The sequence below is a fragment of the Salmo trutta genome, chromosome 11 (genome assembly GCF_901001165.1).
Source record: "Salmo trutta chromosome 11, fSalTru1.1, whole genome shotgun sequence".
Lineage (NCBI taxonomy): Eukaryota > Metazoa > Chordata > Actinopteri > Salmoniformes > Salmonidae > Salmo > Salmo trutta.
This window is the reverse complement of record NC_042967.1, coordinates 16,144,498-16,166,959: the sequence shown is the minus strand read 5'-3', so window position 1 is coordinate 16,166,959 and position 22,462 is coordinate 16,144,498. Positions and strand designations below refer to the sequence as shown.

The 22,462-nt window shown below is 45.9% G+C and overlaps 1 protein-coding gene across 1 annotated transcript; it reads left to right on the top strand.

Moving 5' to 3' along the window:
• The first annotated feature begins 1,350 nt into the window (after positions 1-1,350).
• Positions 1,351-22,374, top strand: LOC115202309 (rho guanine nucleotide exchange factor 38-like). The gene is made up of 18 exons (XM_029766379.1): positions 1,351-1,445; positions 1,794-1,856; positions 2,188-2,292; positions 2,656-2,931; positions 10,952-11,142; positions 11,514-11,631; positions 11,937-12,084; positions 12,205-12,222; positions 12,747-12,946; positions 13,305-13,441; positions 13,743-13,847; positions 14,499-14,621; positions 15,914-16,111; positions 16,390-16,569; positions 16,820-16,954; positions 17,654-17,855; positions 19,635-19,954; positions 21,552-22,374. Exons 4-18 carry the CDS (start codon positions 2,694-2,696, stop codon positions 21,732-21,734), a joined length of 2,496 nt encoding a protein of 831 aa, XP_029622239.1. The 5' UTR covers positions 1,351-1,445; positions 1,794-1,856; positions 2,188-2,292; positions 2,656-2,693; the 3' UTR covers positions 21,735-22,374.
• The last annotated feature ends 88 nt before the right edge of the window (positions 22,375-22,462 follow it).

Genomic DNA, 22,462 nt, shown 5'->3' with positions numbered 1-22,462 from the left:
TGCCACGTCCTGACCAGCCTATACTAACAAAATAACCCTCATACTGGTCAAAACGTGACAGTGGGATCTTTCCCCCACACGTTTCCATGGTATTTCCATTGTTCTGGTCGAGTTCCATTGACCTCTTTACCACATCTATTGTGTGTTTTGTCTTGAGTTTGTTTGTCACTTCTTGACAATCCCTTTCTCTCATGTGTGAAGTCATTGTAGCCAGTCTATCTTTGAGCAGCATAGCAGCCCCATGCCAAGCCGGAACCTCAGTCCACACCCATGGTTACCTAGCTTCCACAAGCTCCCCCAGGGCATATGAACTTCAGCAGACTGAACAGGCTTGGCACACAAGAGGAAAGTATTATTCTGGAATAAAAAAAATCAGGATGAGGTAATTCAACCTGATGTGTAATGTTTACTATGTGTATTTGAATATTCTGAGTCGATGTTACAGTGCATTTTGTAACTTTATTGTATGTCACTGTGTTGACCTTGATAAAAAAAATAAGTCAAGTGATTAAATATCATGCATGTGCCTTTGTTGTTTCACTTTTGTAAAAGCTGCATATATTTTTTGGGGTGGACGACACACGTATGAGAGGAAAATGTAATTCAGAGGTACAAACAGTCTCTATGCTGTTACTAAATTGTCAAGAAGATGGAGTTGGAGTTGAGTATCATTGGAGTCGACGAGATGTTTTACAGGGAGCAACACAGTCTAATGGAGGACTAACAGGTGTCTTACAACACGCTACACAGTGAGCTGGAAACACAATATGAGCCTTTTTTGCCCTGTGCTTCAGTGGGGAGGGAAATGATGCCTCCATTCATTGTCCTCTCACCATGGAATGCACTACCTGTCTAGAAATCATTGTAGTAGCTTATTGTTGTATGGCCAACATACCTGTTGAACCAGATCTGACTGAAGTATGACAGATAATGCATTGTTGCGTTGTTGGGTTTTGAGTTTGCAAGAATGGCACTTCACTGTACTTGTGCATGTGACGTTGAAACTTGAAACTAATGTATGGCAGTTTTATCAGCAGAGTGAGAACCGTGTGTATTATTGTGTTACTGTGATCAAATCATTTGTAGGTTCAACAAAATGTGTTTTCAGATTGGCCCATTCATTTACTGAACATACTGTATAGAGTACATGATGTTTAAACTACACTATTATGCCCCTCTCTCGTTCTCTCAAGTGCAGTCAGTGCTTCATGACTGTTGATCGCTTTCAATGTTTGCTGTAGCTTGTCTTAACTACATAAGCTAACGTATTGGCTAGCCCAGCCGATTACGAATGGTCAACACAGGTCAAATGCTGTACGCAGATGGGTATACACACTTTAAAACCCTCCTCCCTCCTCACTGTGCACTTTGACCTGGTGCTTTGTGCTCTCGTTTTAATCCCCTATTGACTTTGCTGTAGTTTAGAAGAGATTTGACCTATAAAGGTAAGCAAGTAACTCTTTCTGTCAACTTTTCATCATTGTTAATATACAGTATGATTGGGACCAGGGTTTTTTCCCTGACCAAGTGAAATCACCAGGAAAACCTCTGGGCCCTAGTTATAGCTTGTAGCCCTCCTGGACAAACTTTAAGCGTTAGCATCAACATTTCTCTATTATGAAGAATATGCTGTATGTTTGTGAACATGTGGATTCTGTGCATTCTGTTTTTATCCTTCAATATTTATCTGCCTAAAGTGCAGCATCTGCTGCACTGCGTCACTTAATTGACATTTGAACAGACTTTTTCCCCACAGCAACCCACTTGTATAATTCATGCATCTAATTTTACAGTTGGTGGGAAATAATGATCTCATGAACATGGATGTGGGATTCCTTGAGCTCTCAGAAATAAAGGTTATCTATTGGTTATATATTTGATGTATTTTTGTTGTGTGTATTCTGAATAGTAAACACCTTGAGATATAGACCCCAGGTTCTTCAAATGGAAAAAAAACAATAACCATCATTTACATTACAAATAAAATGTACAAATGCTGGCTCATTGTCTTGACGCATACTGTAACCAATGTAATACCTAGAGTTTTCCATGCATTGTTTTGCTTTGCATGTTGTCCCTTGAGAACCTTCTCTTTAGTAAAACCAAAATAGTACATTTGTTAGTGTAGTGGTCATAGTCCCTCTCTCCTCCACTGCTCCCTTCTTATCCCTCTATCTCTTTCTCTAGAGATGCAGGTGTTCCCGGGGACATTGCATTGCACAGCAGTGGAGGGTGCAGGGCCATGAAGTACAGCAGTGGAGGGGGCATGACCACAGAGCTATCCTGTGACAGGTATGGCAGGCAGGGGCCTGGGAGGGGCCACAGAGCTCTCCTGTGACAGGTATGGCAGGGTAGTAGCCTGGGAGAGGGAGGGGCCACAGAGCTCTCCTCTGACAGGTACGGCAAGGCAGGTGCCTGGGAGAGGGAGGGGCCACAGAGCTCTCCTCTGACAGGTATGCCAGGCAGTAGCCTGGGAGAGGGAGGGGCCACAGAGCTCTCCTGTGACGGGTACGACAGGGCAGGTGCCTGGGAGAGGGAGGGGCCACAGTACCTGTGTGGCGTTGGCAGTAGTGCACTACAGTACACCTGTTGCACTTCTCAGGCTCTCTCTTCCTTCGTCCCTCTCTCCCTCTCTCTTTCTCCCTGGCTGGACAGAGAGCACGGGGGGAGAAGAAGAGGGCTTCTTGGTCGACATGGATCCCAACAAGGAGGCCAACAACGGCAGTGAGAAAGAGAAGGAAAAAGAGAAAGTGATCAAGAGGAGAACCAGGCCTAATTTCCTGCGCTACATGCACTTGGAGAGGAGGAAGACAGACACCATCGTGGTGGCCAACGATGACACCGCTGCCGACATTAAAGGTGACATCAACCTTGGGACCCTGGTGCGGAGGAGTCAGTCGGACAAAACAGAGTACAGCGCCAAACTTAAAGGTAATTGGATCCCCTGAGGTCATAACTACGGCAACTAGGTTAGCTATAGCTCAGGTTTTAACATCTCATAGCTTCCTGTTGACTTGAACGATAGTAAGTTCTGCTCCTAAGTGCTTTGTAAAAGAAAAGGTGACACTTTACTTGGATATTCCATCTGTAGATGGATACTCAACAAACTATCAATAGACTATCAGTAAGACGTCAACAGCATGTCTGTTGACTTTCAACAGGGAAGTATTTATAGACGTTCAGCAAATCAACCGTAGTGTCATAGATTCCAGAGGACCACGTGTTACTCGAGGGTGAAAGCCAGACAGACGAAGGGCACTGTAGCTATGGATGCTTCTGCCGAGCACCTGTTGTGTTGTTATGTGACTGAGGGAGCACCAAGCTATTCCCGCAGGGATGAGGTCACGTATGCAAACCGTGCTCCAACCGAGCCACAGTAGCCTTACAGCACGGAGGAGGGGCTATACTGTAGCTACAGGCCCAGTATTAAACCAGATAAGTCAACCTATTATGAGTGAACTACAACAGGGCTTCTATCACTGACTGAAGCATTTAATTATTAAACCAGTGTGTGGTCTCTGGGACTTTAAAGGGGAAGTGTGAACATCCAGATATATGGACACGTGTCAACACCAGTGTTACTACTGTGCTACTACAGCCTGAACAATGTCTAGGTGGCTGTCACGGCATGGTCAGCCTTGATGTTCTCTAAAGTCAAATTCTTCTACATTTATTATAAGATTGTTTTTATTTTAACACAATCTGGGTTCAAAATTGAACTAAAGTATCATTACTGGTCATCATAATGGCTGACATAGCTTTTCCCGAAAAAGGCTATACAGATACACTCCTGACCTGCAAACCAATATTTCATTTCAGAATTGGTTCAAATTAGGTTAAGGTCAGGGTTAAGGTCTGGGTTATGGGTTAAGGTCAGGGTTAAGGTCAGGGTTATGGGTTAAGGTCAGGGTTAAGGTCAGGGTTATGGGTTAAGGTCAGGGTTAAGGTCAGGGTTCTTTTTCGTTTGTCATTTTGAAGGTAAGCAGTGTCCTTTTAGCATCTCTCACTTTTCCCAGACAGTCAGTGTGTCTCATCAGCAAAAACTCACCTCACCTGTCCTTCCTCTACTGCATTACATCAGGTGTTGTCACGCTCTTGGAATGTAGACCTTCAGGCGCAGGTTGACGTTTATTGGGATGAGTCTTGTCCTGGAGGCAGGGCTGCAAAATTGACTACATATTCAAAAAATTCTTGACATAAAAAAAAAAGGTATTTTAAGGTTAGGGTTAATCATAACTTTAGCAGTGTGGTTAGGGGTAGGTTTAAAATACGATTTTATGACTTTGTGGCTGTGCCAGCTAGTGATTACCCTGCAGAGCTGCCTCCAGTACATGAGTCATCCTAATAAATGCCAACCAGCCAAGTCGTCACTGGCTGCCTTACAGAAAATAAGAGGTTAACTATGTAGAGATTCTTGTGCCACTAGTTCTGTAGGTTTCCTCAACAAGGGAACAATGGTCACCCAGACTCTTGCTAATGTCAATTAGGGGCATTAGTTTACACAATTAAACAATAATATCAATCTCCCATCTAACCAAGCAAAAGAGCCATATAAACTCTTTTGTATTATAATGACGTGGTGAATAGGACACACTTAACCTATCAGCACACCTACTGTTGACCTGAAACACCGAGACATCCTATTCACTCTATAGTGGACTACCTTTGACCAGCGCCCATAGGGATCTGGTCAAAAGTAGTGAACAGAGTGTGATGTAGGACACTCCTTGTCCTGTCAGCACATCCACTGTTTACCTGAAACACAGGCACTCGTTGCCTATCACCACTTTCTGTTTTCTTGACTTGTGCCCAAGGACCAGCGTCACAACTCAGTTCTCAAACAGCTGATTGTTTTCAGTAAACTGATCGTCACTGCCACCGCCCACTTTATAGGGTTTCTCCATCACGCTAAACAAGCTGTCCTGAGTATAAGTGTACAGGTACATTGCAAATATTGACATAATGGTGGCGTCACCATCTACATGGGGAAGTGTGCGAGTTGTTCCTGAACACTGAGTTCTCGTCTATCATTCTGTCTGCTGTGAAACGGGTTGATCAAGCCTGGCCTCAAGGTCCATAGCAACCAGAAGTTATGGTCAGTCACAAAGCGTTACCACCCTGATATGATATTGCATCCTGGCTAGTGTCATACGGTAATTCACCTCCTCAGTTTATAGTGAGTTATTGAAAGCTGTGAACAGTCATCCACTACTAAGTATCTAAGTATTCATAAGACAAACTGGTCAATTGGTATGCATGACACGTGTGTGTGTGTCTTTGTGTGTGTATATGTGTGTTGTGTGTGTGTGTTGTGTTGTGTGTGCGTGCGTACTTGCGTGTGTGTGTTGTGTTGTGTGTGCGTGCGTGCGTACTTGCGTGTGTGTGTGTGTGTGTGTGTGTGTGTGTGTGTGTGTGTGTGTGTGTGTGTGTGTGTGAATTGGCCTCAACAAGGGCCTTTTGTGTCTTGTTATTGCATCAGATAGTGTGTCCGTACTACGGGGGACAAAGAGCCCCTCTCAACCTAGCTACTGTCCTCAGGCCCAGCTCTCACCTGTGGGCCATTAGGAGAGATGACTGGAGCCAAGCATAACTCAGTGAGATATCCTATACAAACCCCAGCTAAACCCAAAGCCAGTGATTTAATAACTGCTTCAGCTGTTTGCATTGGCCCTTTCGTCCTTCCTATGAGGCTCCACCTCTATTCCCCTGATGTACTTGAACTCAGTCCTTTCTTCAATGACATTCTCAATCCTATTGTATTCTGCAGGGGGGTGACCGGGGGCATCTAACGTGTCATTGTTCCTTGTGGCGATACGTGATCCGTCAGGGTCCTTGTGTTCCAAGGCCTTCCGTACGTTAGATCGTTTTCAATGGCCAAGCCTGGTGAAAAGGCTGGCGTGTCCTCTTTCATGGGAACTCCTGCGCCTGCAACCACACCAGCATAATACAGTAGCATAATGGTGGCCAATGGGACCTTATGGCTCTCTCAAACACTGACCCATGATATGACTATATTGTGATAGAAGTGCTTTTAATTTAACAACATGCTGGTCCTCTTTTGTGGACCTGTTTTATTTCAATAACTCAGGTCTTACCCAGGCAGGGAGCTAGGCTAGAAGGTCTCAGGTCTTACCCAGGTAGGGAGGTAGGCTAGAAGGTCTCAGGTCTTACCCAGGCAGGGAGCTAGGCTAGAAGGTCTCAGGTCTTACCCAGGTAGGGAGCTAGGCTAGAAGGTCTCAGGTCTTACCCAGGCAGGGAGCTAGGCTAGAAGGTCTCAAGTCTTACCCAGGCAGGGAGCTAGGCTAGAAGGTCTCAGGTCTTACCCAGGTAGGGAGCTAGGCTAGAAGGTCTCAGGTCTTACCCAGGCAGGGAGCTAGGCTAGAAGGTCTCAGGTCTTACCCAGGTAGGGAGCTAGGTTAGAAGGTCTCAGGTCTTACCCAGGCAGGGAGCTAGGCTAGAAGATCTCAGGTCTTACCCAGGTAGGGAGCTAGGCTAGAAGGTCTCAGGTCTTACCCAGGCAGGGAGCTAGGCTAGAAGGTCTCAGGTCTTACCCAGGTAGGGAGCTAGGCTAGAAGGTCTCAGGTCTTACCCAGGTAGGGAGCTAGGCTAGAAGGTCTCAGGTCTTACCCAGGCAGGGAGCTAGGCTAGAAGGTCTCAGGTCTTACCCAGGTAGGGAGCTAGGCTAGAAGGTCTCAGGTCTTACCCAGGCAGGGAGCTAGGCTAGAAGGTCTCAGGTCTTACCCAGGTAGGGAGCTAGGCTAGAAGGTCTCAGGTCTTACCCAGGTAGGGAGCTAGGCTAGAAGGTCTCAGGTCTTACCCAGGTAGGGAGCTAGGTTAGAAGGTCTCAGGTCTTACCCAGGTAGGGAGCTAGGCTAGAAGGTCTCAGGTCTTACCCAGGTAGGGAGCTAGGCTAGAAGGTCTCAGGTCTTACCCAGGCAGGGAGCTAGGCTAGAAGGTCTCAGGTCTTACCCAGGTAGGGAGCTAGGCTAGAAGGTCTCAGGTCTTACCCAGGCAGGGAGCTAGGCTAGAAGGTCTCAGGTCTTACCCAGGTAGGGAGCTAGGCTAGAAGGTCTCAGGTCTTACCCAGGCAGGGAGCTAGGCTAGAAGGTCTCAGGTCTTACCCAGGCAGGGAGCTAGGCTAGAAGGTCTCAGGTCTTACCCAGGTAGGGAGCTAGGTTAGAAGGTCTCAGGTCTTACCCAGGCAGGGAGCTAGGCTAGAAGGTCTCAGGTCTTACCCAGGTAGGGAGCTAGGCTAGAAGGTCTCAGGTCTTACCCAGGTAGGGAGCTAGGCTAGAAGGTCTCAGGTCTTACCCAGGCAGGGAGCTAGGCTAGAAGGTCTCAGGTCTTACCCAGGCAGGGAGCTAGGCTAGAAGGTCTCAGGTCTTACCCAGGTAGGGAGCTAGGCTAGAAGGTCTCAGGTCTTACCCAGGTAGGGAGCTAGGCTAGAAGGTCTCAGGTCTTACCCAGGTAGGGAGCTAGGCTAGAAGGTCTCAGGTCTTACCCAGGTAGGGAGCTAGGCTAGAAGGTCTCAGGTCTTACCCAGGCAGGGAGCTAGGCTAGAAGGTCTCAGGTCTTACCCAGGTAGGGAGCTAGGCTAGAAGGTCTCAGGTCTTACCCAGGTAGGGAGCTAGGCTAGAAGGTCTCAGGTCTTACCCAGGCAGGGAGCTAGGCTAGAAGGTCTCAGGTCTTACCCAGGTAGGGAGCTAGGCTAGAAGGTCTCAGGTCTTACCCAGGTAGGGAGCTAGGCTAGAAGGTCTCAGGTCTTACCCAGGTAGGGAGCTAGGCTAGAAGGTCTCAGGTCTTACCCAGGTAGGGAGCTAGGCTAGAAGGTCTCAGGTCTTACCCAGGTAGGGAGCTAGGCTAGAAGGTCTCAGGTCTTACCCAGGTAGGGAGCTAGGCTAGAAGGTCTCAGGTCTTACCCAGGTAGGGAGCTAGGCTAGAAGGTCTCAGGTCTTACCCAGGCAGGGAGCTAGGCTAGAAGGTCTCAGGTCTTACCCAGGTAGGGAGCTAGGCTAGAAGGTCTCAGGTCTTACCCAGGTAGGGAGCTAGGCTAGAAGGTCTCAGGTCTTACCCAGGTAGGGAGCTAGGTTAGAAGGTCTCAGGTCTTACCCAGGTAGGGAGCTAGGCTAGAAGGTCTCAGGTCTTACCCAGGCAGGGAGCTAGGCTAGAAGGTCTCAGGTCTTACCCAGGCAGGGAGCTAGGCTAGAAGGTCTCAGGTCTTACCCAGGCAGGGAGCTAGGCTAGAAGGTCTCAGGTCTTACCCAGGTAGGGAGCTAGGCTAGAAGGTACTCAGGTCTTACCCAGGCAGGGAGCTAGGCTAGAAGGTCTCAGGTCTTACCCAGGTAGGGAGCTAGGCTAGAAGGTCTCAGGTCTTACCCAGGCAGGGAGCTAGGCTAGAAGGTCTCAGGTCTTACCCAGGCAGGGAGCTAGGCTAGAAGGTCTCAGGTCTTACCCAGGCAGGGAGCTAGGCTAGAAGGTCTCAGGTCTTACCCAGGCAGGGAGCTAGGCTAGAAGGTCTCAGGTCTTACCCAGGTAGGGAGCTAGGCTAGAAGGTACTCAGGTCTTACCCAGGCAGGGAGCTAGGCTAGAAGGTCTCAGGTCTTACCCAGGTAGGGAGCTAGGCTAGAAGGTCTCAGGTCTTACCCAGGTAGGGAGCTAGGCTAGAAGGTCTCAGGTCTTACCCAGGCAGGGAGCTAGGTTAGAAGGTACTCAGCCCTGCCACTGAATCTGCACTTTCTTTTCACTTGCAGCAGAGTCTCTTGAATAGCCATCATACTGTATTTCAGACGTTATGTTGTAATGCGACACACGTTTCATTCACATTTATTTAAATTTGAACACTTTATTTTAATTAATTAACATGCTTGTCTTTTACGTGATGTCAAGTCATTTTAATTGCTACAATTATTTTTATTTTACATTTTTTTAATTGAACCTTTATTTAATTAGGCAAGTCAATTAAGAACAAATTCTTATTTACAAGAACAAATTCTTATTTACAATGACGGCCTGTTCAGGGGCAGAAAAACAGATTTATACCCTGTCAGCTCGGGGATTCGATCTAGCAACCTTTCGGTTTCTGGCCCAACACTCTAACCACTAGGCTACCTGCCGCCCCAAAAATATAGCAATTGCCCACCATTCTTTTAGGGAGAATTATAAAGTATTATATTTTTTAGGAGGGGCCATTGAAACCTGATAGCCAGGAGGGGTGAAGGTGTCCATTTAGCTTTTTGCAGCTTTAGAGGGCGTGACATGGTATTTGTCTTTTCTCCTGCCCTTCCAAGGACGTGACACCATCATATCCTCATTCCACCTCTCTGTGAAAAATGGTCAAATAGCTCTCCAATGTCAAAGCTTTTGAACGTTCCGTTTTAGTACTGCATGTATACAAGTGAATGCCAGGGGTGTGTTGACATGAATGCACTGGTAGGAGTGTGAGACTGAGAAGTGGGGAAGAGGTGGGAGGGGTGTGTTGTGAGGGTGCTGGGTGTGTAATGTGTACGCATATGCATGTATGAGTGTGGTGTGGTGTGTGGGTGTTTGTGCGTCAGATTTTTGTTGACTGTCTTGATGTGTGCTGGGGGTGGGGTTGGGTTGTGTAGCGGGATGGCGTGTGTGTGTGTGTGTGTGTGTGTGTGCGTGTGTGTCTGTGTGTGTGCGTGTGTGTGTGTGTGTGTGTGTGTGTGTGTGTGTGTGTGCGTGTGTGTGTGTGTGTGTCAGGTGCACCCCCCCAGCTGGAGCAGATGGAATGCCGGCACACGCTGTGGCATTACATCAGCGAGACAATTAGTTCAGTAACCTGACACAGCTCTCTCTTCCTCCTTCCACTCTGTCACTTTCTCTCTCTCTCTCTCTCTCTTTCTCTCCATCTCTCTTCTCTCTCTCTCTCTTTCCACCCACACTCTCTCTCTTTTCCTCTCTCTCTCCCCTCTTTTTCTCTTCCCTCTCTCTTTCCCTCCCTCTCAATCTCTCTCGCTCCCTCCCTCTCAATCTCTCTCTCTCTCCCTCCCTGCCTCTCTATCTCTCTCTCCCTCCCTCTCTCTCAATCTCTCTCTCTTCCTCCCTCTCTATCTCTCTCCTGGAGAGGGGGAAGTGGTGTGTTGAGGTCAATTAGGCAGCAGACGCGGAAAGGAAACATCTCCCTTCCCTGAACACACGCTTCACTCCCCTTCACACACACACAGACACACACACACACACACACACACACACACACACACACACACACACACACACACACACACACGCACACGCACACGCACACGCACACACTCTCTCTCCTCGCCCGCCATGCAAAGCACTGCCAGCTAGGGACTGATTAGGGGGAGCAGGGCGATAAAAAAAGAGAGAAAAAAGAAAGGATGAAAAAAAGAGGAGAGGAACCTGACAGGCATGCTAATGGGGGCTGGTCGGCGTTCCGTCAAAACAATTAGATCAGCGTGAAACGCTGGCAGAGGGTTGGGAGGGTTGAAGTCAGGCGATGGTGTTGGGAGAGATGGATGTTTTCTCATACATTGCATACCGTGCCCATGTATGTAAATACAACTTCATGCAGGGGGCTCTTGTACATGTGTGCTCTCTCTTTACTTTGCCAGTGAATGCAGGAATAGATAGTTTGATACGGCCCCTTTTCAAACAGATCTCACATTTTAATTGATGTGTAGATATAGGATGTGTAGTTAACACGTTTATTGTGTCAATGATCATGTCATATCTCACCATGTTATTGTGTTATGTCATAATTTGTACGTTATCTGTTCAGACAGAGACTATCCAATGGGCACACATTGGTTGAATCAATGTTGTTTCCACGTCATTTCAATGAAATTACGTTGAAGCAACAGACTAGACATTCAATTGACTTCTGTGCCCAGTGGGTATATTCTGCATAGAAGAAAACCTTGCCATCCAACACACATCCTAAACTTATCCCTGTGCCTGTCTTAAGAGAAAATGGCGCCCCTGTTCCCCCTGTCGTCAATCCTGGCCTCTCCGGCTCTCGACCCCGCGGAGGTCCGCCTGAGGAAGATGAGTCGCAGGTCAAAGGTCATCCAGGAGCTGGTGCAGACGGAGAGGGACTTCCTCACCGACCTGGAGCTCTGCATCAGAGAGGTGGTCAAGCCCCTCAGAGACAGACAGGTAATGAGGAAGTAGACAGATTACTCAGTGGGTGATATCATCTGCTTACAGAGATACAGAGAGTGGTTACCTTGTGTTACTTTGCTTGGTAGTGAATGTTGTATTGTTCGTTATTCAGGCAGAGTTGGTTTATGGAGTGATTTTCAAAAGATGATGCATGGTGTTTGAACTGCACACAACCCACTTCTGACACCAGTGTAGCGAATATCAGGCGTGTGCTCTTCCCAAGCTAGCCACTGCCCCAATAGGGATATCTACACTTGGGGGAGATAATGCCAGGCTAACATAGGCTATAGGGTTGTTACAGAACTTTGAAGTATACATATGACTGGCTATGTGTCTAAAAGGTCTCTCTCTGTGTGTGTCTCCAGGTGGTGGACGTGGATCGTCTGTTTACTAACATGGAGACAGTGCGTGAGGTGTCGGCCGCGCTGCTCCACCGGCTGCAGGAGGCCACAGCTGAGCCAGACCCCGAGGCACTAGTCATAGGTAGGTGACCTCTGACCTCTGTTTAACCTCAGTCACCTGAGTCGTGTTCCTCAGGGAATCTTAGTGAATAAAATGGATTGAAACAGGGAGGGGTCTACCTGGACTTACCTGGTCCAATAAGAAAGGCAAATTCTCGTTTTCAAAACTAAAAAAAAAAACGTTTTCCATTGAGTGACCTAATGAACATGACCCTTATTTTGACCATACTGCCATTATAATATGGCACATTTCCAAATAAGCCACTCAGGTTGACTGATTTAATACTGGTTAATTCAAATGTATCACGTTTTGTTTTCCCACCGTAGGGGAAGTGTTCATTCAGGCCAAAGCAGCGCTGGAGGACGTCTATAAAATCTACTGCTATCACCACGACGACGCTAACTCTTTACTCAAGTCCTATGAGAAAGAGGAAGGAATAAAGCAACATTTCATCACCTGTGTGTTATCACTGAAGTGAGTCGCTGCTTGATACTTCCCTCTCATTCATCAACTAAGCATTTCCTCCCAAAGAGGCATTTATACTGTTGGCCATAACTACTTTTATTAAACCAATGACTTTGTGTCTCGTTGCAGGCAGATATACGACCAAGAGTAAGTACACCAGATTTGTATCATCGTTCCTGTAAGAATATTTAGAATAATTGACACTATAATATCAAAATGTACCTCCTATCCATATTGATTTTCAGTGGTTTAAATGAGTATTAAGTATGACAATGTTATTACATGTATAATGTAATTGACAGACTAATTATGTGTAACTAAGTGTATCATCCTGTGTTATTGTCAGTGTAATCCTAATAATAATATATGCCATTTAGTAGACGCTTTTATCCAAAGCCACTTAGTCATTGGATGCAGACATTTAATGTATGGGTGGCCCCGGGAATCGAACTCACAATCCTGACGTTGCACGTGCCATGCTCTGACATGTTAACTGTTCTAGCATGTGTTATTAACTGTGTAATAATGTGTAACCCAAACAAATCTGCTGGGATTTTATCAATTTTCCACTGGAATTTATGTTGAAAAAAGGCTGAATTTTGCCGCAAGCTTTTTTTTGCCTCTAGTGTAGTCACATTATTATTAACATCAAGCTGTGTGGTGGTCTTCAGGGGTAAACCCAACCTGCTGGACATGGGTTCTCTGCTCATCAAGCCGGTCCAGCGGGTCATGAAGTACCCTCTGCTGCTCGGGGAGCTGTGGCAGGCCACGCCCAGCGACCACCCTGACAACAGGCCCCTCCAGGAGGCCCTGACCGCCGCCAAGATCATCAACGTCAACATCAACGAGTTCAAGAGGAGGAAGGACATCGGTACAGCTCTAAATATGCTATAGTCTGAGATGGAGAAATGTGGGATGTAGATACCACCTACACACGCTCTAAATACACTGTCTGAGAAATGTGTACAACTGACATAAATCATTGTTACATTGAACATTTTATAGAACACAGAACATTGTAGTTAAGATTAGAAGCAATTAAAGTATTATACTGTATGGCAGTTATTACCATGCTATACATCCCATTACTAAATATCAGGACCCCTTTAGTGCTTCAACCATAGAGATCCGATTAAGTTATTTTTAACATTAGTATTCTAATTCCTAATTGTACAGTGTGGCTCCAACTTGGTCTTGCCCGTTACATATGATTCTCTGTCATACTGTAGTGATGAAGTACAAGAGGACCGAGGAGGACGGGGGGACACTCATGGGTAAACTGAACAAGTTCAGCATCCACTCTATCAGGAAGAAGTCTGACAGGCTCACAGGATACCTCAAGATCCTCACAGGTGTGGAGCCACAGGTAAATAACTCCCCGCTACACCTCTCCCACTCTACACTAAGTTCTAGAATATGAATGTGCGTAAATACACTTCATGTGTTAATGACATAACCACAACTTGGGGACATTTGTGTAAAACCTATTTTTGTCTTGAGGTTATGAATAGAACAAATTGCCTTCATTAAAAAGTAAATACTAGTCTAAGGAGCTGGAAAGGTCAATATTATCTGAACCACTGAGTAAACCAACTGAGTGGTTAAATGGTAACTCCTTCCCTCTCTCTCTCTCTGTCTCTCTCTCTCTCTCTCTCCCTCTTCTCTAGGTGAGAGATGAGGTGTTCGACAAGGAGGAGAAGCTGTTCAGGAGTCTGGAGAAAGCAGTGAGACAACTAGTCAAGAACGTCCACTGTTACTTGATACACATACAGGTAATAATGTACCAGCCTTTGATTGATTGATGGATGGATGGTTTGATGGATGGATTGATGGATTGATGGTTGATTGATGGATGGATGATGGATGTATGGATGGATGGATGGATAGATGGATGGATGGATGGATGGATGGATTGATTGATGGATGGATTGATGGATTGATGGATGGATGGATGGATGGATGGATGGATGGGTGGATGGATTGATGATGGATGGATGGATGGATGGATGGATGGATGGATGGATGGATGATGGATGGATGGATGGATGGATGGTTGGATGGATGGATGGATTCATGGATTCATGGATAGAGGATGGATTGATTGATGGACTGATTGATGGATTGCTGGATTGATGGATTAATTGCTGGATGGATGGATTGATTGATGGATTGATTGCTGGATGGATGGATGGATGGTTGATGGATGAATTGATTGATTGATGGATTGATGGATGGTTTGATGGATGGTTTGATGGATTGATGGATGGATGGACGGATGGACGGATGGATGGATTGAAAGTGCCCTAATATTCAGAAGAAATAAGGTGGTGTAGACAATCTCAATGTTCCAGTGAATAATATTGACACACGGGAGTAATACCTATGGAAAGCAATAGTGACTGTGTCTTTTACACGTTGTGTAGGAGATGGTAGGTGTCGCTGTCCAGAATGCTGTAGACCTGGAGGACATCATGAAGGATCCAGACAAAATAGACACAAACGGTACTCAGCACCTGAAGAACGGCAACAACCCATACAAGCACTTTGTACGTTTGATTTGGATACCCTATTCTCACAGTAAATACAAACTATTTCCTGTCGAGGAGTGTGTTCTTTTTGACAACTTAACTATTTGTTCCTTTCTTCCGTCTTCCATCTCTCTCAGGCCACCGGCTCTTCTCCTCTCTTCTCTCTCCTGCTTGTCAGCCTGTCTATCCTTTCTTCCGTGGACGCTGTTCACTTGTGGGGCCTGCTTGCCCTAGCTGTGCCCTCCTGCGCTTACACGGCTCCCTCTCTCTCTCCACTCCTCCGTCAGAGTGAGTGAGTGATCTGTCAGTCAACCTTTCGGCTTCCACTCCCGCCTGGTGAAACATTTAATCTCTCCCTCTACCCCTCTAAAACGGCACTCTCCTCACACTCCTCTGTCTCTCTCTCCCGCTTAATGTTTCCCCCCCAGCCCCCATCTCTCTCTTCTGCCGTCTGCCCTCCTTTCTGTGGGGATAGCTCTGTTGCTCATTCCGAGATAACGAGCCTTTTGAATAGAGTTCTTTGTGTTACTTGGTGCTCTCAGTGAAGGATGAGGAGCCACTCGAGGGCCCACAGAGACTTTAATGAGCGCTAATAGCTAACAGCGCTAATAGCTCAGTACAGCTCATACAGCAACTAGCCTCTGAAACTGCAACGCACCTGCCCTCTGGGTGGAGAATAAGGGTGCTCTTTTGTGTCAACGAGTTTCATTATGATGCCTTTTGTTACTATTCGAAATAGGCACATCATTATTCGAATTGTGCAAGGCAAGATGTTTTCAGAGGAGATTATACAAACTAAAGTGCAGATGGCAGAACTATTTCCGACAGACCAATTTGTAGGCCATTTCGTGCCTCATTTGATTGATTCCCACAGCCACAATCATATATGAGACAAGGGCCTCTATTTTGTAATCTATGCAAAATAAATGCCCTACAGTACTTCGATTCCAAGTATGTTTGTGTGATCTCACACCAAAAAAGCAGGTTCACGTTTATTGTCATGAATCTTGCCCTGGAGGCAGAACTGAACGATTTCTGCTAGATGGGTCAGCTGTAAAGTCAAAATTGGCTATAATGTAAAAATGTCTGAAAAAAATAAATAGCTTTTTGGTCTTCAAGGCTAGGGTTAGGCATTAGGATTAGCAGTGTAGTTAAGGTTAGGGTTAAGGTTAGGTTTCAAATCAGATTTTATGACTTTGTGGCTGTGTCAGCTACTGACCACTCTGCAGAGCTGTCTCCAGGGCAAGATTCATGTAATGTATGGAAAACCACTCATTCTCCATCATTGCTTCCCTATTTGACCCCTCCAGAAAGAGAGGATGGCACATCTGGTCCTGGCACCCCTCACCTCACTCCAAGGCATGTTCGCCGCCCCGCAGAAACTCATCCAGAAACGCTACGACAAACTATTGGACTACTGCAGCCGCCTGGAGCGCTCTCCCTCCTCCTCCTCCACATCTTCTGCCTCTTCTTCTTCCTCCTCTCCATCACCTGTATCCGAGGACCAGGTGAGTTCAACAAGGATTCCGTTTGCAGCGATCATGTTACCTAGCAACAATTTCCGTTAACCTATTAGAATGAACAAATAGCTCATTTTGTAGGGATTATAGCATTTTAGCTATTGAGAGTTTAGTTTATTGGTCTTTCAGCATTATAACAGTTCTCATTAAAAACGGAATTATTTTAGCTGTTACAATAAAAAAATCACAAATGTTAAATAAATATGACAATTTCAGAATGCTCTAAAGGTCTTTGCTAAAATGTTTAAATCGGTTTGTTTCTACAGGGCCAGGTTGCGGCGCGGCGGGACTACGCAGCCCTCAATGCTCAGCTGGTGGAGGAGCTGCAGAGATTCAACATGGCCGCCCATACTATCTTATCCAACTGTGTCCTCTGCCTGGTGACCCTGCTCAAAGGCCTGATGGACACGGCCTGCCACCACGCACCCTCCATACAGCAGCTACCGGTGAGGACGGAAGGGGGGAGTAAGGGAGATTGAGGGAGGGAGGGAGGGGGACAGCAGAGGTGTATTTGGCGATAGGTGGTTTATGTGGAGTTTTGTGTGGTGAAGTAGAGGGGCGACTTTAATTGAACAGTAATATATTTTGTAGTATGAAAGGGAAAGGATTTGTGGTGGACACAGTGTGTTGTGAGTTGATGCAAAATACCACACATTGAAGTATGATAAAGTATGATTAAATGTTTTATTTGTCCAGGCTCCTTTGTCCAACATCAGTGAAGTCCAAAGCAGCATCATGGAAGAGCTCAACAATCTGACTGTCGTCAAGGACAACGCACAGACTCTAATAGAACGCAAAGTCAGCTTCGAGAAAACAAAGAAACTTTTAGCTGTAAGTTTGGAAAGAAAACATGGTTGAAAGCTGGAAGGACTTGCCTCAATGTATCCCCCATTATTACTACAGTATGTGATAAGCTAAGGTAATTAAAGGCTAGCCTGGTCCCAGATCTGTTTGTGCTGTATAGCTGTTGTCATGCCAATGACAATAGGAGTTGGTAAGACAGCACAAACCCATCTTGGAGCATCCTCACTGAGCCAGCTATCTGTAGTAATGCCAGTAGGCTCTAGGTAAAAGCAGCATTACCCCACAGCCTCACCACCTATTCCAGGATTGGCTCCATTATTTGTTTAATTGAACCAATTAAAAGTCAATTAAAGAACAATGTTGGAGAAGTTATCGGAGCCACCAGACTCTGCCGAGCTCTCTGGGTTGGAATTAAACAGAGCGCTTGGCAACCCCAGCGCTACTCCAGTTATTACTCCCCCAAGACAAACTGTGTGTTTGTGTGTACGAGAGAGAGAGAGCCTGTGAACTTCCACACATGTGTGTGTGCGTACGCTTACATGTGCTTGTATCTGAACAGCGCAAGACTCCTTTGGATCGGTTTCGAACCACCTTCCCCTCCTGAGACCCATCCCCACCCACCCCCACCAACCCAAGGGGGCTCGTTAGCGATCATTCCCCCACTCCCCCATTGGGACACTGATGACTCGGCTCATATCACCCTAACTCCCTTCTCCCCCTCCACAGGTCCCAGAGATCCAGCGTCAGACAGAGGGCAACAGGGCCAGGCTGCTGGACGAGTATCCAGCTGACAGGCTGTACCAGCTGAAGAGGAACTGTAACGGGTGTCAGGAGCAGGATGTCAGCCTGCTGGAGGGGGAGCTGGTGGGCCTGCTGGAGGACACAGACCCCCTGGGGAGCCGGGGCCGCTGGCTGGTTGACACTGGCAGTAAGTTTATTGTCATAGGTTGGATTATGTGATGTGATGCTGTTGGATCATCCTGTCTCATGTTGCTACAGTGGCTTAATTATTGGATGTGTGCCATTTTTGTTAGGGCCGGACGATACCAGTACGGTGATACTCGTTACTATTGTGGCAAGGAAACAAAACACAAAGCGGATTGAACTTCTTTAGAAAACAGCCCTAATGTTGGAAACAAACATTATGTTGTCATCCAGTCACATGTATTTATTTGACATAGAGCGGGTTTTTAAAAGGTCCAAAGAGTTTGATGCGCTAAGTGTTTTCATTTTTGCCATGGAACAAATATATTACAGGTGTCGTCACAGCCCTAATGTTTGTTCTGTATGAGAAAATTGTAATTGCACTTTTATCTAAACTAGCGGTGATAGACCTCCCAAATAGGGGATGTTTCATTCACTAATTCAACCGTTAAGGTCTATGTAATGTAGACAATGCTCTCAGTTTATGTCCGTTGTACAGGTGTGTCTTTTGCATTATGGGTACTGTAGTACATCATCCTACAGGTCTGATCTACATGACCTAACTCTAGACAAACATCCCCCCTCACTACTGTGGAACTAAACTCCTAGCTCTTCAGTCCTGTGGCGTGTTTTGTCGATAGATACAAATCTCACTTCCTGATTACTAACCTACCACAGCTGACATGTCAGCCAGCCTGCTGGGGAAATTCCCAGAGGCCCCTGACTGTGCTGTCACGGTGATACTTGGAACAAACTAACCTCACCGACTCTCTCTGTCTCTCTCTCTCTCTAGAGAGTTGCTGCCTCACAACAAGGCCAACTCAAAGAGTTTGTTACCATGTATTTTCCGCACCGCACGTCATCTAGCACTGAGTGCCTGCCAGTTGTTTGCGGCGAGCCGCCTTTCGCTGTAAGCAGAGTTACTTAGAGTACAAAGCCTCTCCCTGGGGGCATTGAGAAACACAGGCTGAGGAGGAGAAAGGAGAAGCCTGCCGCGCTTCTCTGTACTCCAGAATAACAAGGCTCAAATCAGCCAAGTTTTTGCAAGGAGTTGTAGAAAGGTTTGAGTGTGTGTGTGTGTGTGTGTGTGTGTGTGTGTGTGTGTGTGTGTTTTTTTTCTCGGTACCGACTGCATGCTGAAACTACTTCACAGATTTGTTTCATCCACTGGGACTACTAGTCTTCATAAGAAGCTGTTTATTATATGGTCGATATTAATGCTACCAATGCAGTAAACAAAACTACTATTTCCCATTGCAACAATACGCCCAGTTTAAGGAAACCTTTGTTTTATAGGCAGTTTATAGACCGCGCAATCACACAATTCTTTATTTCATCCTTCATTCGTTGACAAGGACACCGATCTCCCTGTGACTTACCCACAGTACATCCAGTCTCACAAAGAACCCTATTCACATGAAGCCCAACCACCTGTGCATTTGTTGAGCCTCCCTGCACCTAGCTCTCTCACAGAATTATTTTTCCCCTTATCTTTAACTCTGCATTGTTGACCCGTAAGTAAGCATTTCACTGTTGGTCTACACCTGTTGTTTACGAAGCATGTGACAAATAACATTTGATTTGAATAGCAGCCTATAGTCTTTTCTTTCAAATACTTTATGTGAATCGATGGAATAGTTCCTAAAGTGAAAACCCTGCCCATCTGGCACTCCAGGCAGGCTCAAGCCCACATTCATCACCGCACCTGGAAGGTTTCAAGTACTATTTGAACCCAGATATGTCTGACAGACACAAACATCCCTCTGTTCTCCTTCTCCCCCAGGTACCCAGGGCTATGTGTACTCATCCTTCCTGAAGCAGTACAACCCCAACAGGGATCAGGGTCGACCAGGTCAGGGTACGGGGATCACAGAGCCCCAGCAGCCCATCGTGGTGCTGGACGAGGACTTTGACAACCTCAGCCTGTTTGTGTCGGGCAGCGGGAGGAACAACAGCATACGGAGCCGGAGCAGCATACCCAACTTCAGCCTCTACAACACCTCCAGTACCTCGCTTGACAGATGCTCCACCCCGTCCAGCCTACAGGGCGACACAGAGCCAGACATCAGCCAGGATGTGGACACAGAGCCAGACAACCAGCAGGTGGGGTAACACTAGGTTAAAGAAGGGTCGTTCTGAACCCTTATGGACCCTACTCTTTATACAGGCTCTGGTCAAAAGTGGTGCACTATGTAGCATAATATATCTTCATACAATGGGTGGTTCTAATTCTGAACGCTGATTGGTTAAATCCGCATTCCAGCCAGTGTCTATTTCACTGGCTGGAATCTATGAAATCTATTACCACCGGCTAAATCTATGACGTTAAAATACCTATTTACTCTGTTCCATCTGACTGAGCAATCCACTGTGTCATCAGCCCAGCCAGGCAACATATAAACTTCTATAATATGTGTCTACGTAACAGGTGCATTACGAAATGGAAGGACCGATCCTGGTTCAGTTGTCAGGGCTCAGAGTAAACAGAGGGCTTAGGTGTGCCTTTCAGTCGGCTTTACATAGTTGACATAACAATCTCAATAGAATGAATGGCGAACTCCATTCGCTGAACAACACCTCAAAATGTACTATTTGTTATACAGGCTACATTGTAATTTACAAACAATAAAGATTACATTGAAAGCAAAGCACAGGAAATACATAGATCACAAGCTAATATAACAATCTACAAAAAGGAATTAACTAAGCAAGCAATGTATCTTTACTAGCTTATAGAGATGCCTGTAAAGGCCTCCTCGGAGCCGTGGTATGACCGCCGTGGTATGACAGAGTCGTGGTATGAAATATGAGGGTGGTTATTGCATGGAGCAGTAAAAAGTTAAGTGTGCTGGTTTATAGTGCAGATGATTTGAAAACCCACTCTGTTAGGCCTGGTGGAAGCCTTGGGGCGGTGTGTGTTTATGCCTGTTAGGTCTGGCTCTGATAGGTTTAGGGTCACACTTCCATCTCGCATAGAGATTATATGGAGTGAATAACATTTATACGACACCAGCGCTGTCACTCAACATTAGTCCCTTTAGCAGCCGCTGGGCAGGCTCTGTTCTTACTATGTCTTGGTTTACTGCGACCTGGGAGGACGCTTTTGACCTCCATCAGAATATGAGGCAGTTAATATAGAGTGTAAATGGATATTGGTGATGGTGGGTTTGGGTTGGGGACTACAGTTGTGATGGGGTCTGTATCTTTTTTTGTATGGACTAACAGTGACACCGACTGGTGAATTAAGGAAATACCACACTGAATTCAGTAGACCGTACAGCAAATTTTGCCAATGGAATACGCTGTGCTATCGCAATTAACCAATACCTTGACACGTTTTGGATTTAAAAGTTTCATCAGATTGTATTTCAAATTTATTTAGTAAATAACTGTATGTTGGGGCACTTGACCAATTAGTTTGGGGTCAGATTCTGAGGAACATGAACCTAACATTTTCTCCACTACATCACACAGGCTGCTGGCACCTTAATTGGGGAGAACCGGCTCATTCTAATGACTGGAGCGGAATTAGTGGAATGGTAACAAATAAATGAAACACATGGTTTCCAGGCGTTTGATTCCATTCCATTTGCTCTGTTCCAGCCATTATTATGAGCCGTTCTACCCTCATCAGCCTCCTGTGTACTGTATGCATTGTACTATAACTGCTCTATGGTGAATGTTCTGTCTGTTTCTCCAGTTTTATGCGGTGTACGGGTTCCAGGCACGCTGTGACCAGGAGCTGACCATGCAGGAGAACCAGCATGTGAGGATCCTCAAGTTCAGCGACCTGGGAGGCAACAAGGACTGGTGGTTGGCCGAGGCCAACGGACAGAAGGGCTACGTCCCAGCCAACTACCTCGGCAAAATGTCATACGCATAAAAGAATAGATTGGGATTAAGAAGGCCCAATCCCAAATGGACTCCTAGCCCCTACAGGCAGGTTTCCCAGACACAGATTAAGCCTAGTCTTGGACTAAAATGCAATTTTAATAGAGACTCCCAAGGACTAGGCCAAATCTCTGTTCAGGAAACCGGCCCTATGGCCTTGTGGAGATTTGAGAACATTTGATAGTTGTACGGTAGAAACGTGGTGAAAATTCCGGCTAGCATATCAGGACAAGGTAGATTTATTACCATATCCTCTCAAATCTCCACAGGCGTAGGGTTGATTTGGGATAGGGTTTTACTGTAATCTGTCTGTCTATATAAAAAAAAGAATGACCAGAAAATGTAATTATCAAAAGATCATGACTGTTAAGATTATTGCATATATGCATTTTGCACTAAGAATGAAGCTATCATTGTGCTGAGCACTTAGTATTGCCACCTGCAGTGTTGATGAATTTATATTGTGAATGTGTATTGTCCCAATGAAAATAATGATTTATTCTAATATATGTCAAGCAAATGTATATTGAAAGAGATAATGCATTTTAGAGTTATACAGTTCCTCCATGTAATGTGTATATTTTAGATCACTCATCAGTGATGAATAAAGAGTCTTTATCAGTGGTGCGCGATCCTGTTACATTAACGGCTTGTTCATTAGATGACTGCTTGCTGATGATCTCATGTCCTTTTCAGACTTTTGAGATTTACCCTCACAAA

What these genes read in the sequence shown, in the direction of transcription:
- LOC115202309 (XM_029766379.1), top strand. Translation starts at nt 2,694, where the DNA reads ATGGATCCCAACAAGGAGGCCAACAACGGCAGTGAGAAAGAGAAGGAA. An exon ending in CAAGAGGAGGAAGGACATCG is followed by an intron (nt 12,947 to 13,304) that starts GTACAGCTCTAA and finishes GTCATACTGTAG; the next exon opens with TGATGAAGTACAAGAGGACC. An exon ending in CAGAGCCAGACAACCAGCAG is followed by an intron (nt 19,955 to 21,551) that starts GTGGGGTAACAC and finishes CTGTTTCTCCAG; the next exon opens with TTTTATGCGGTGTACGGGTT.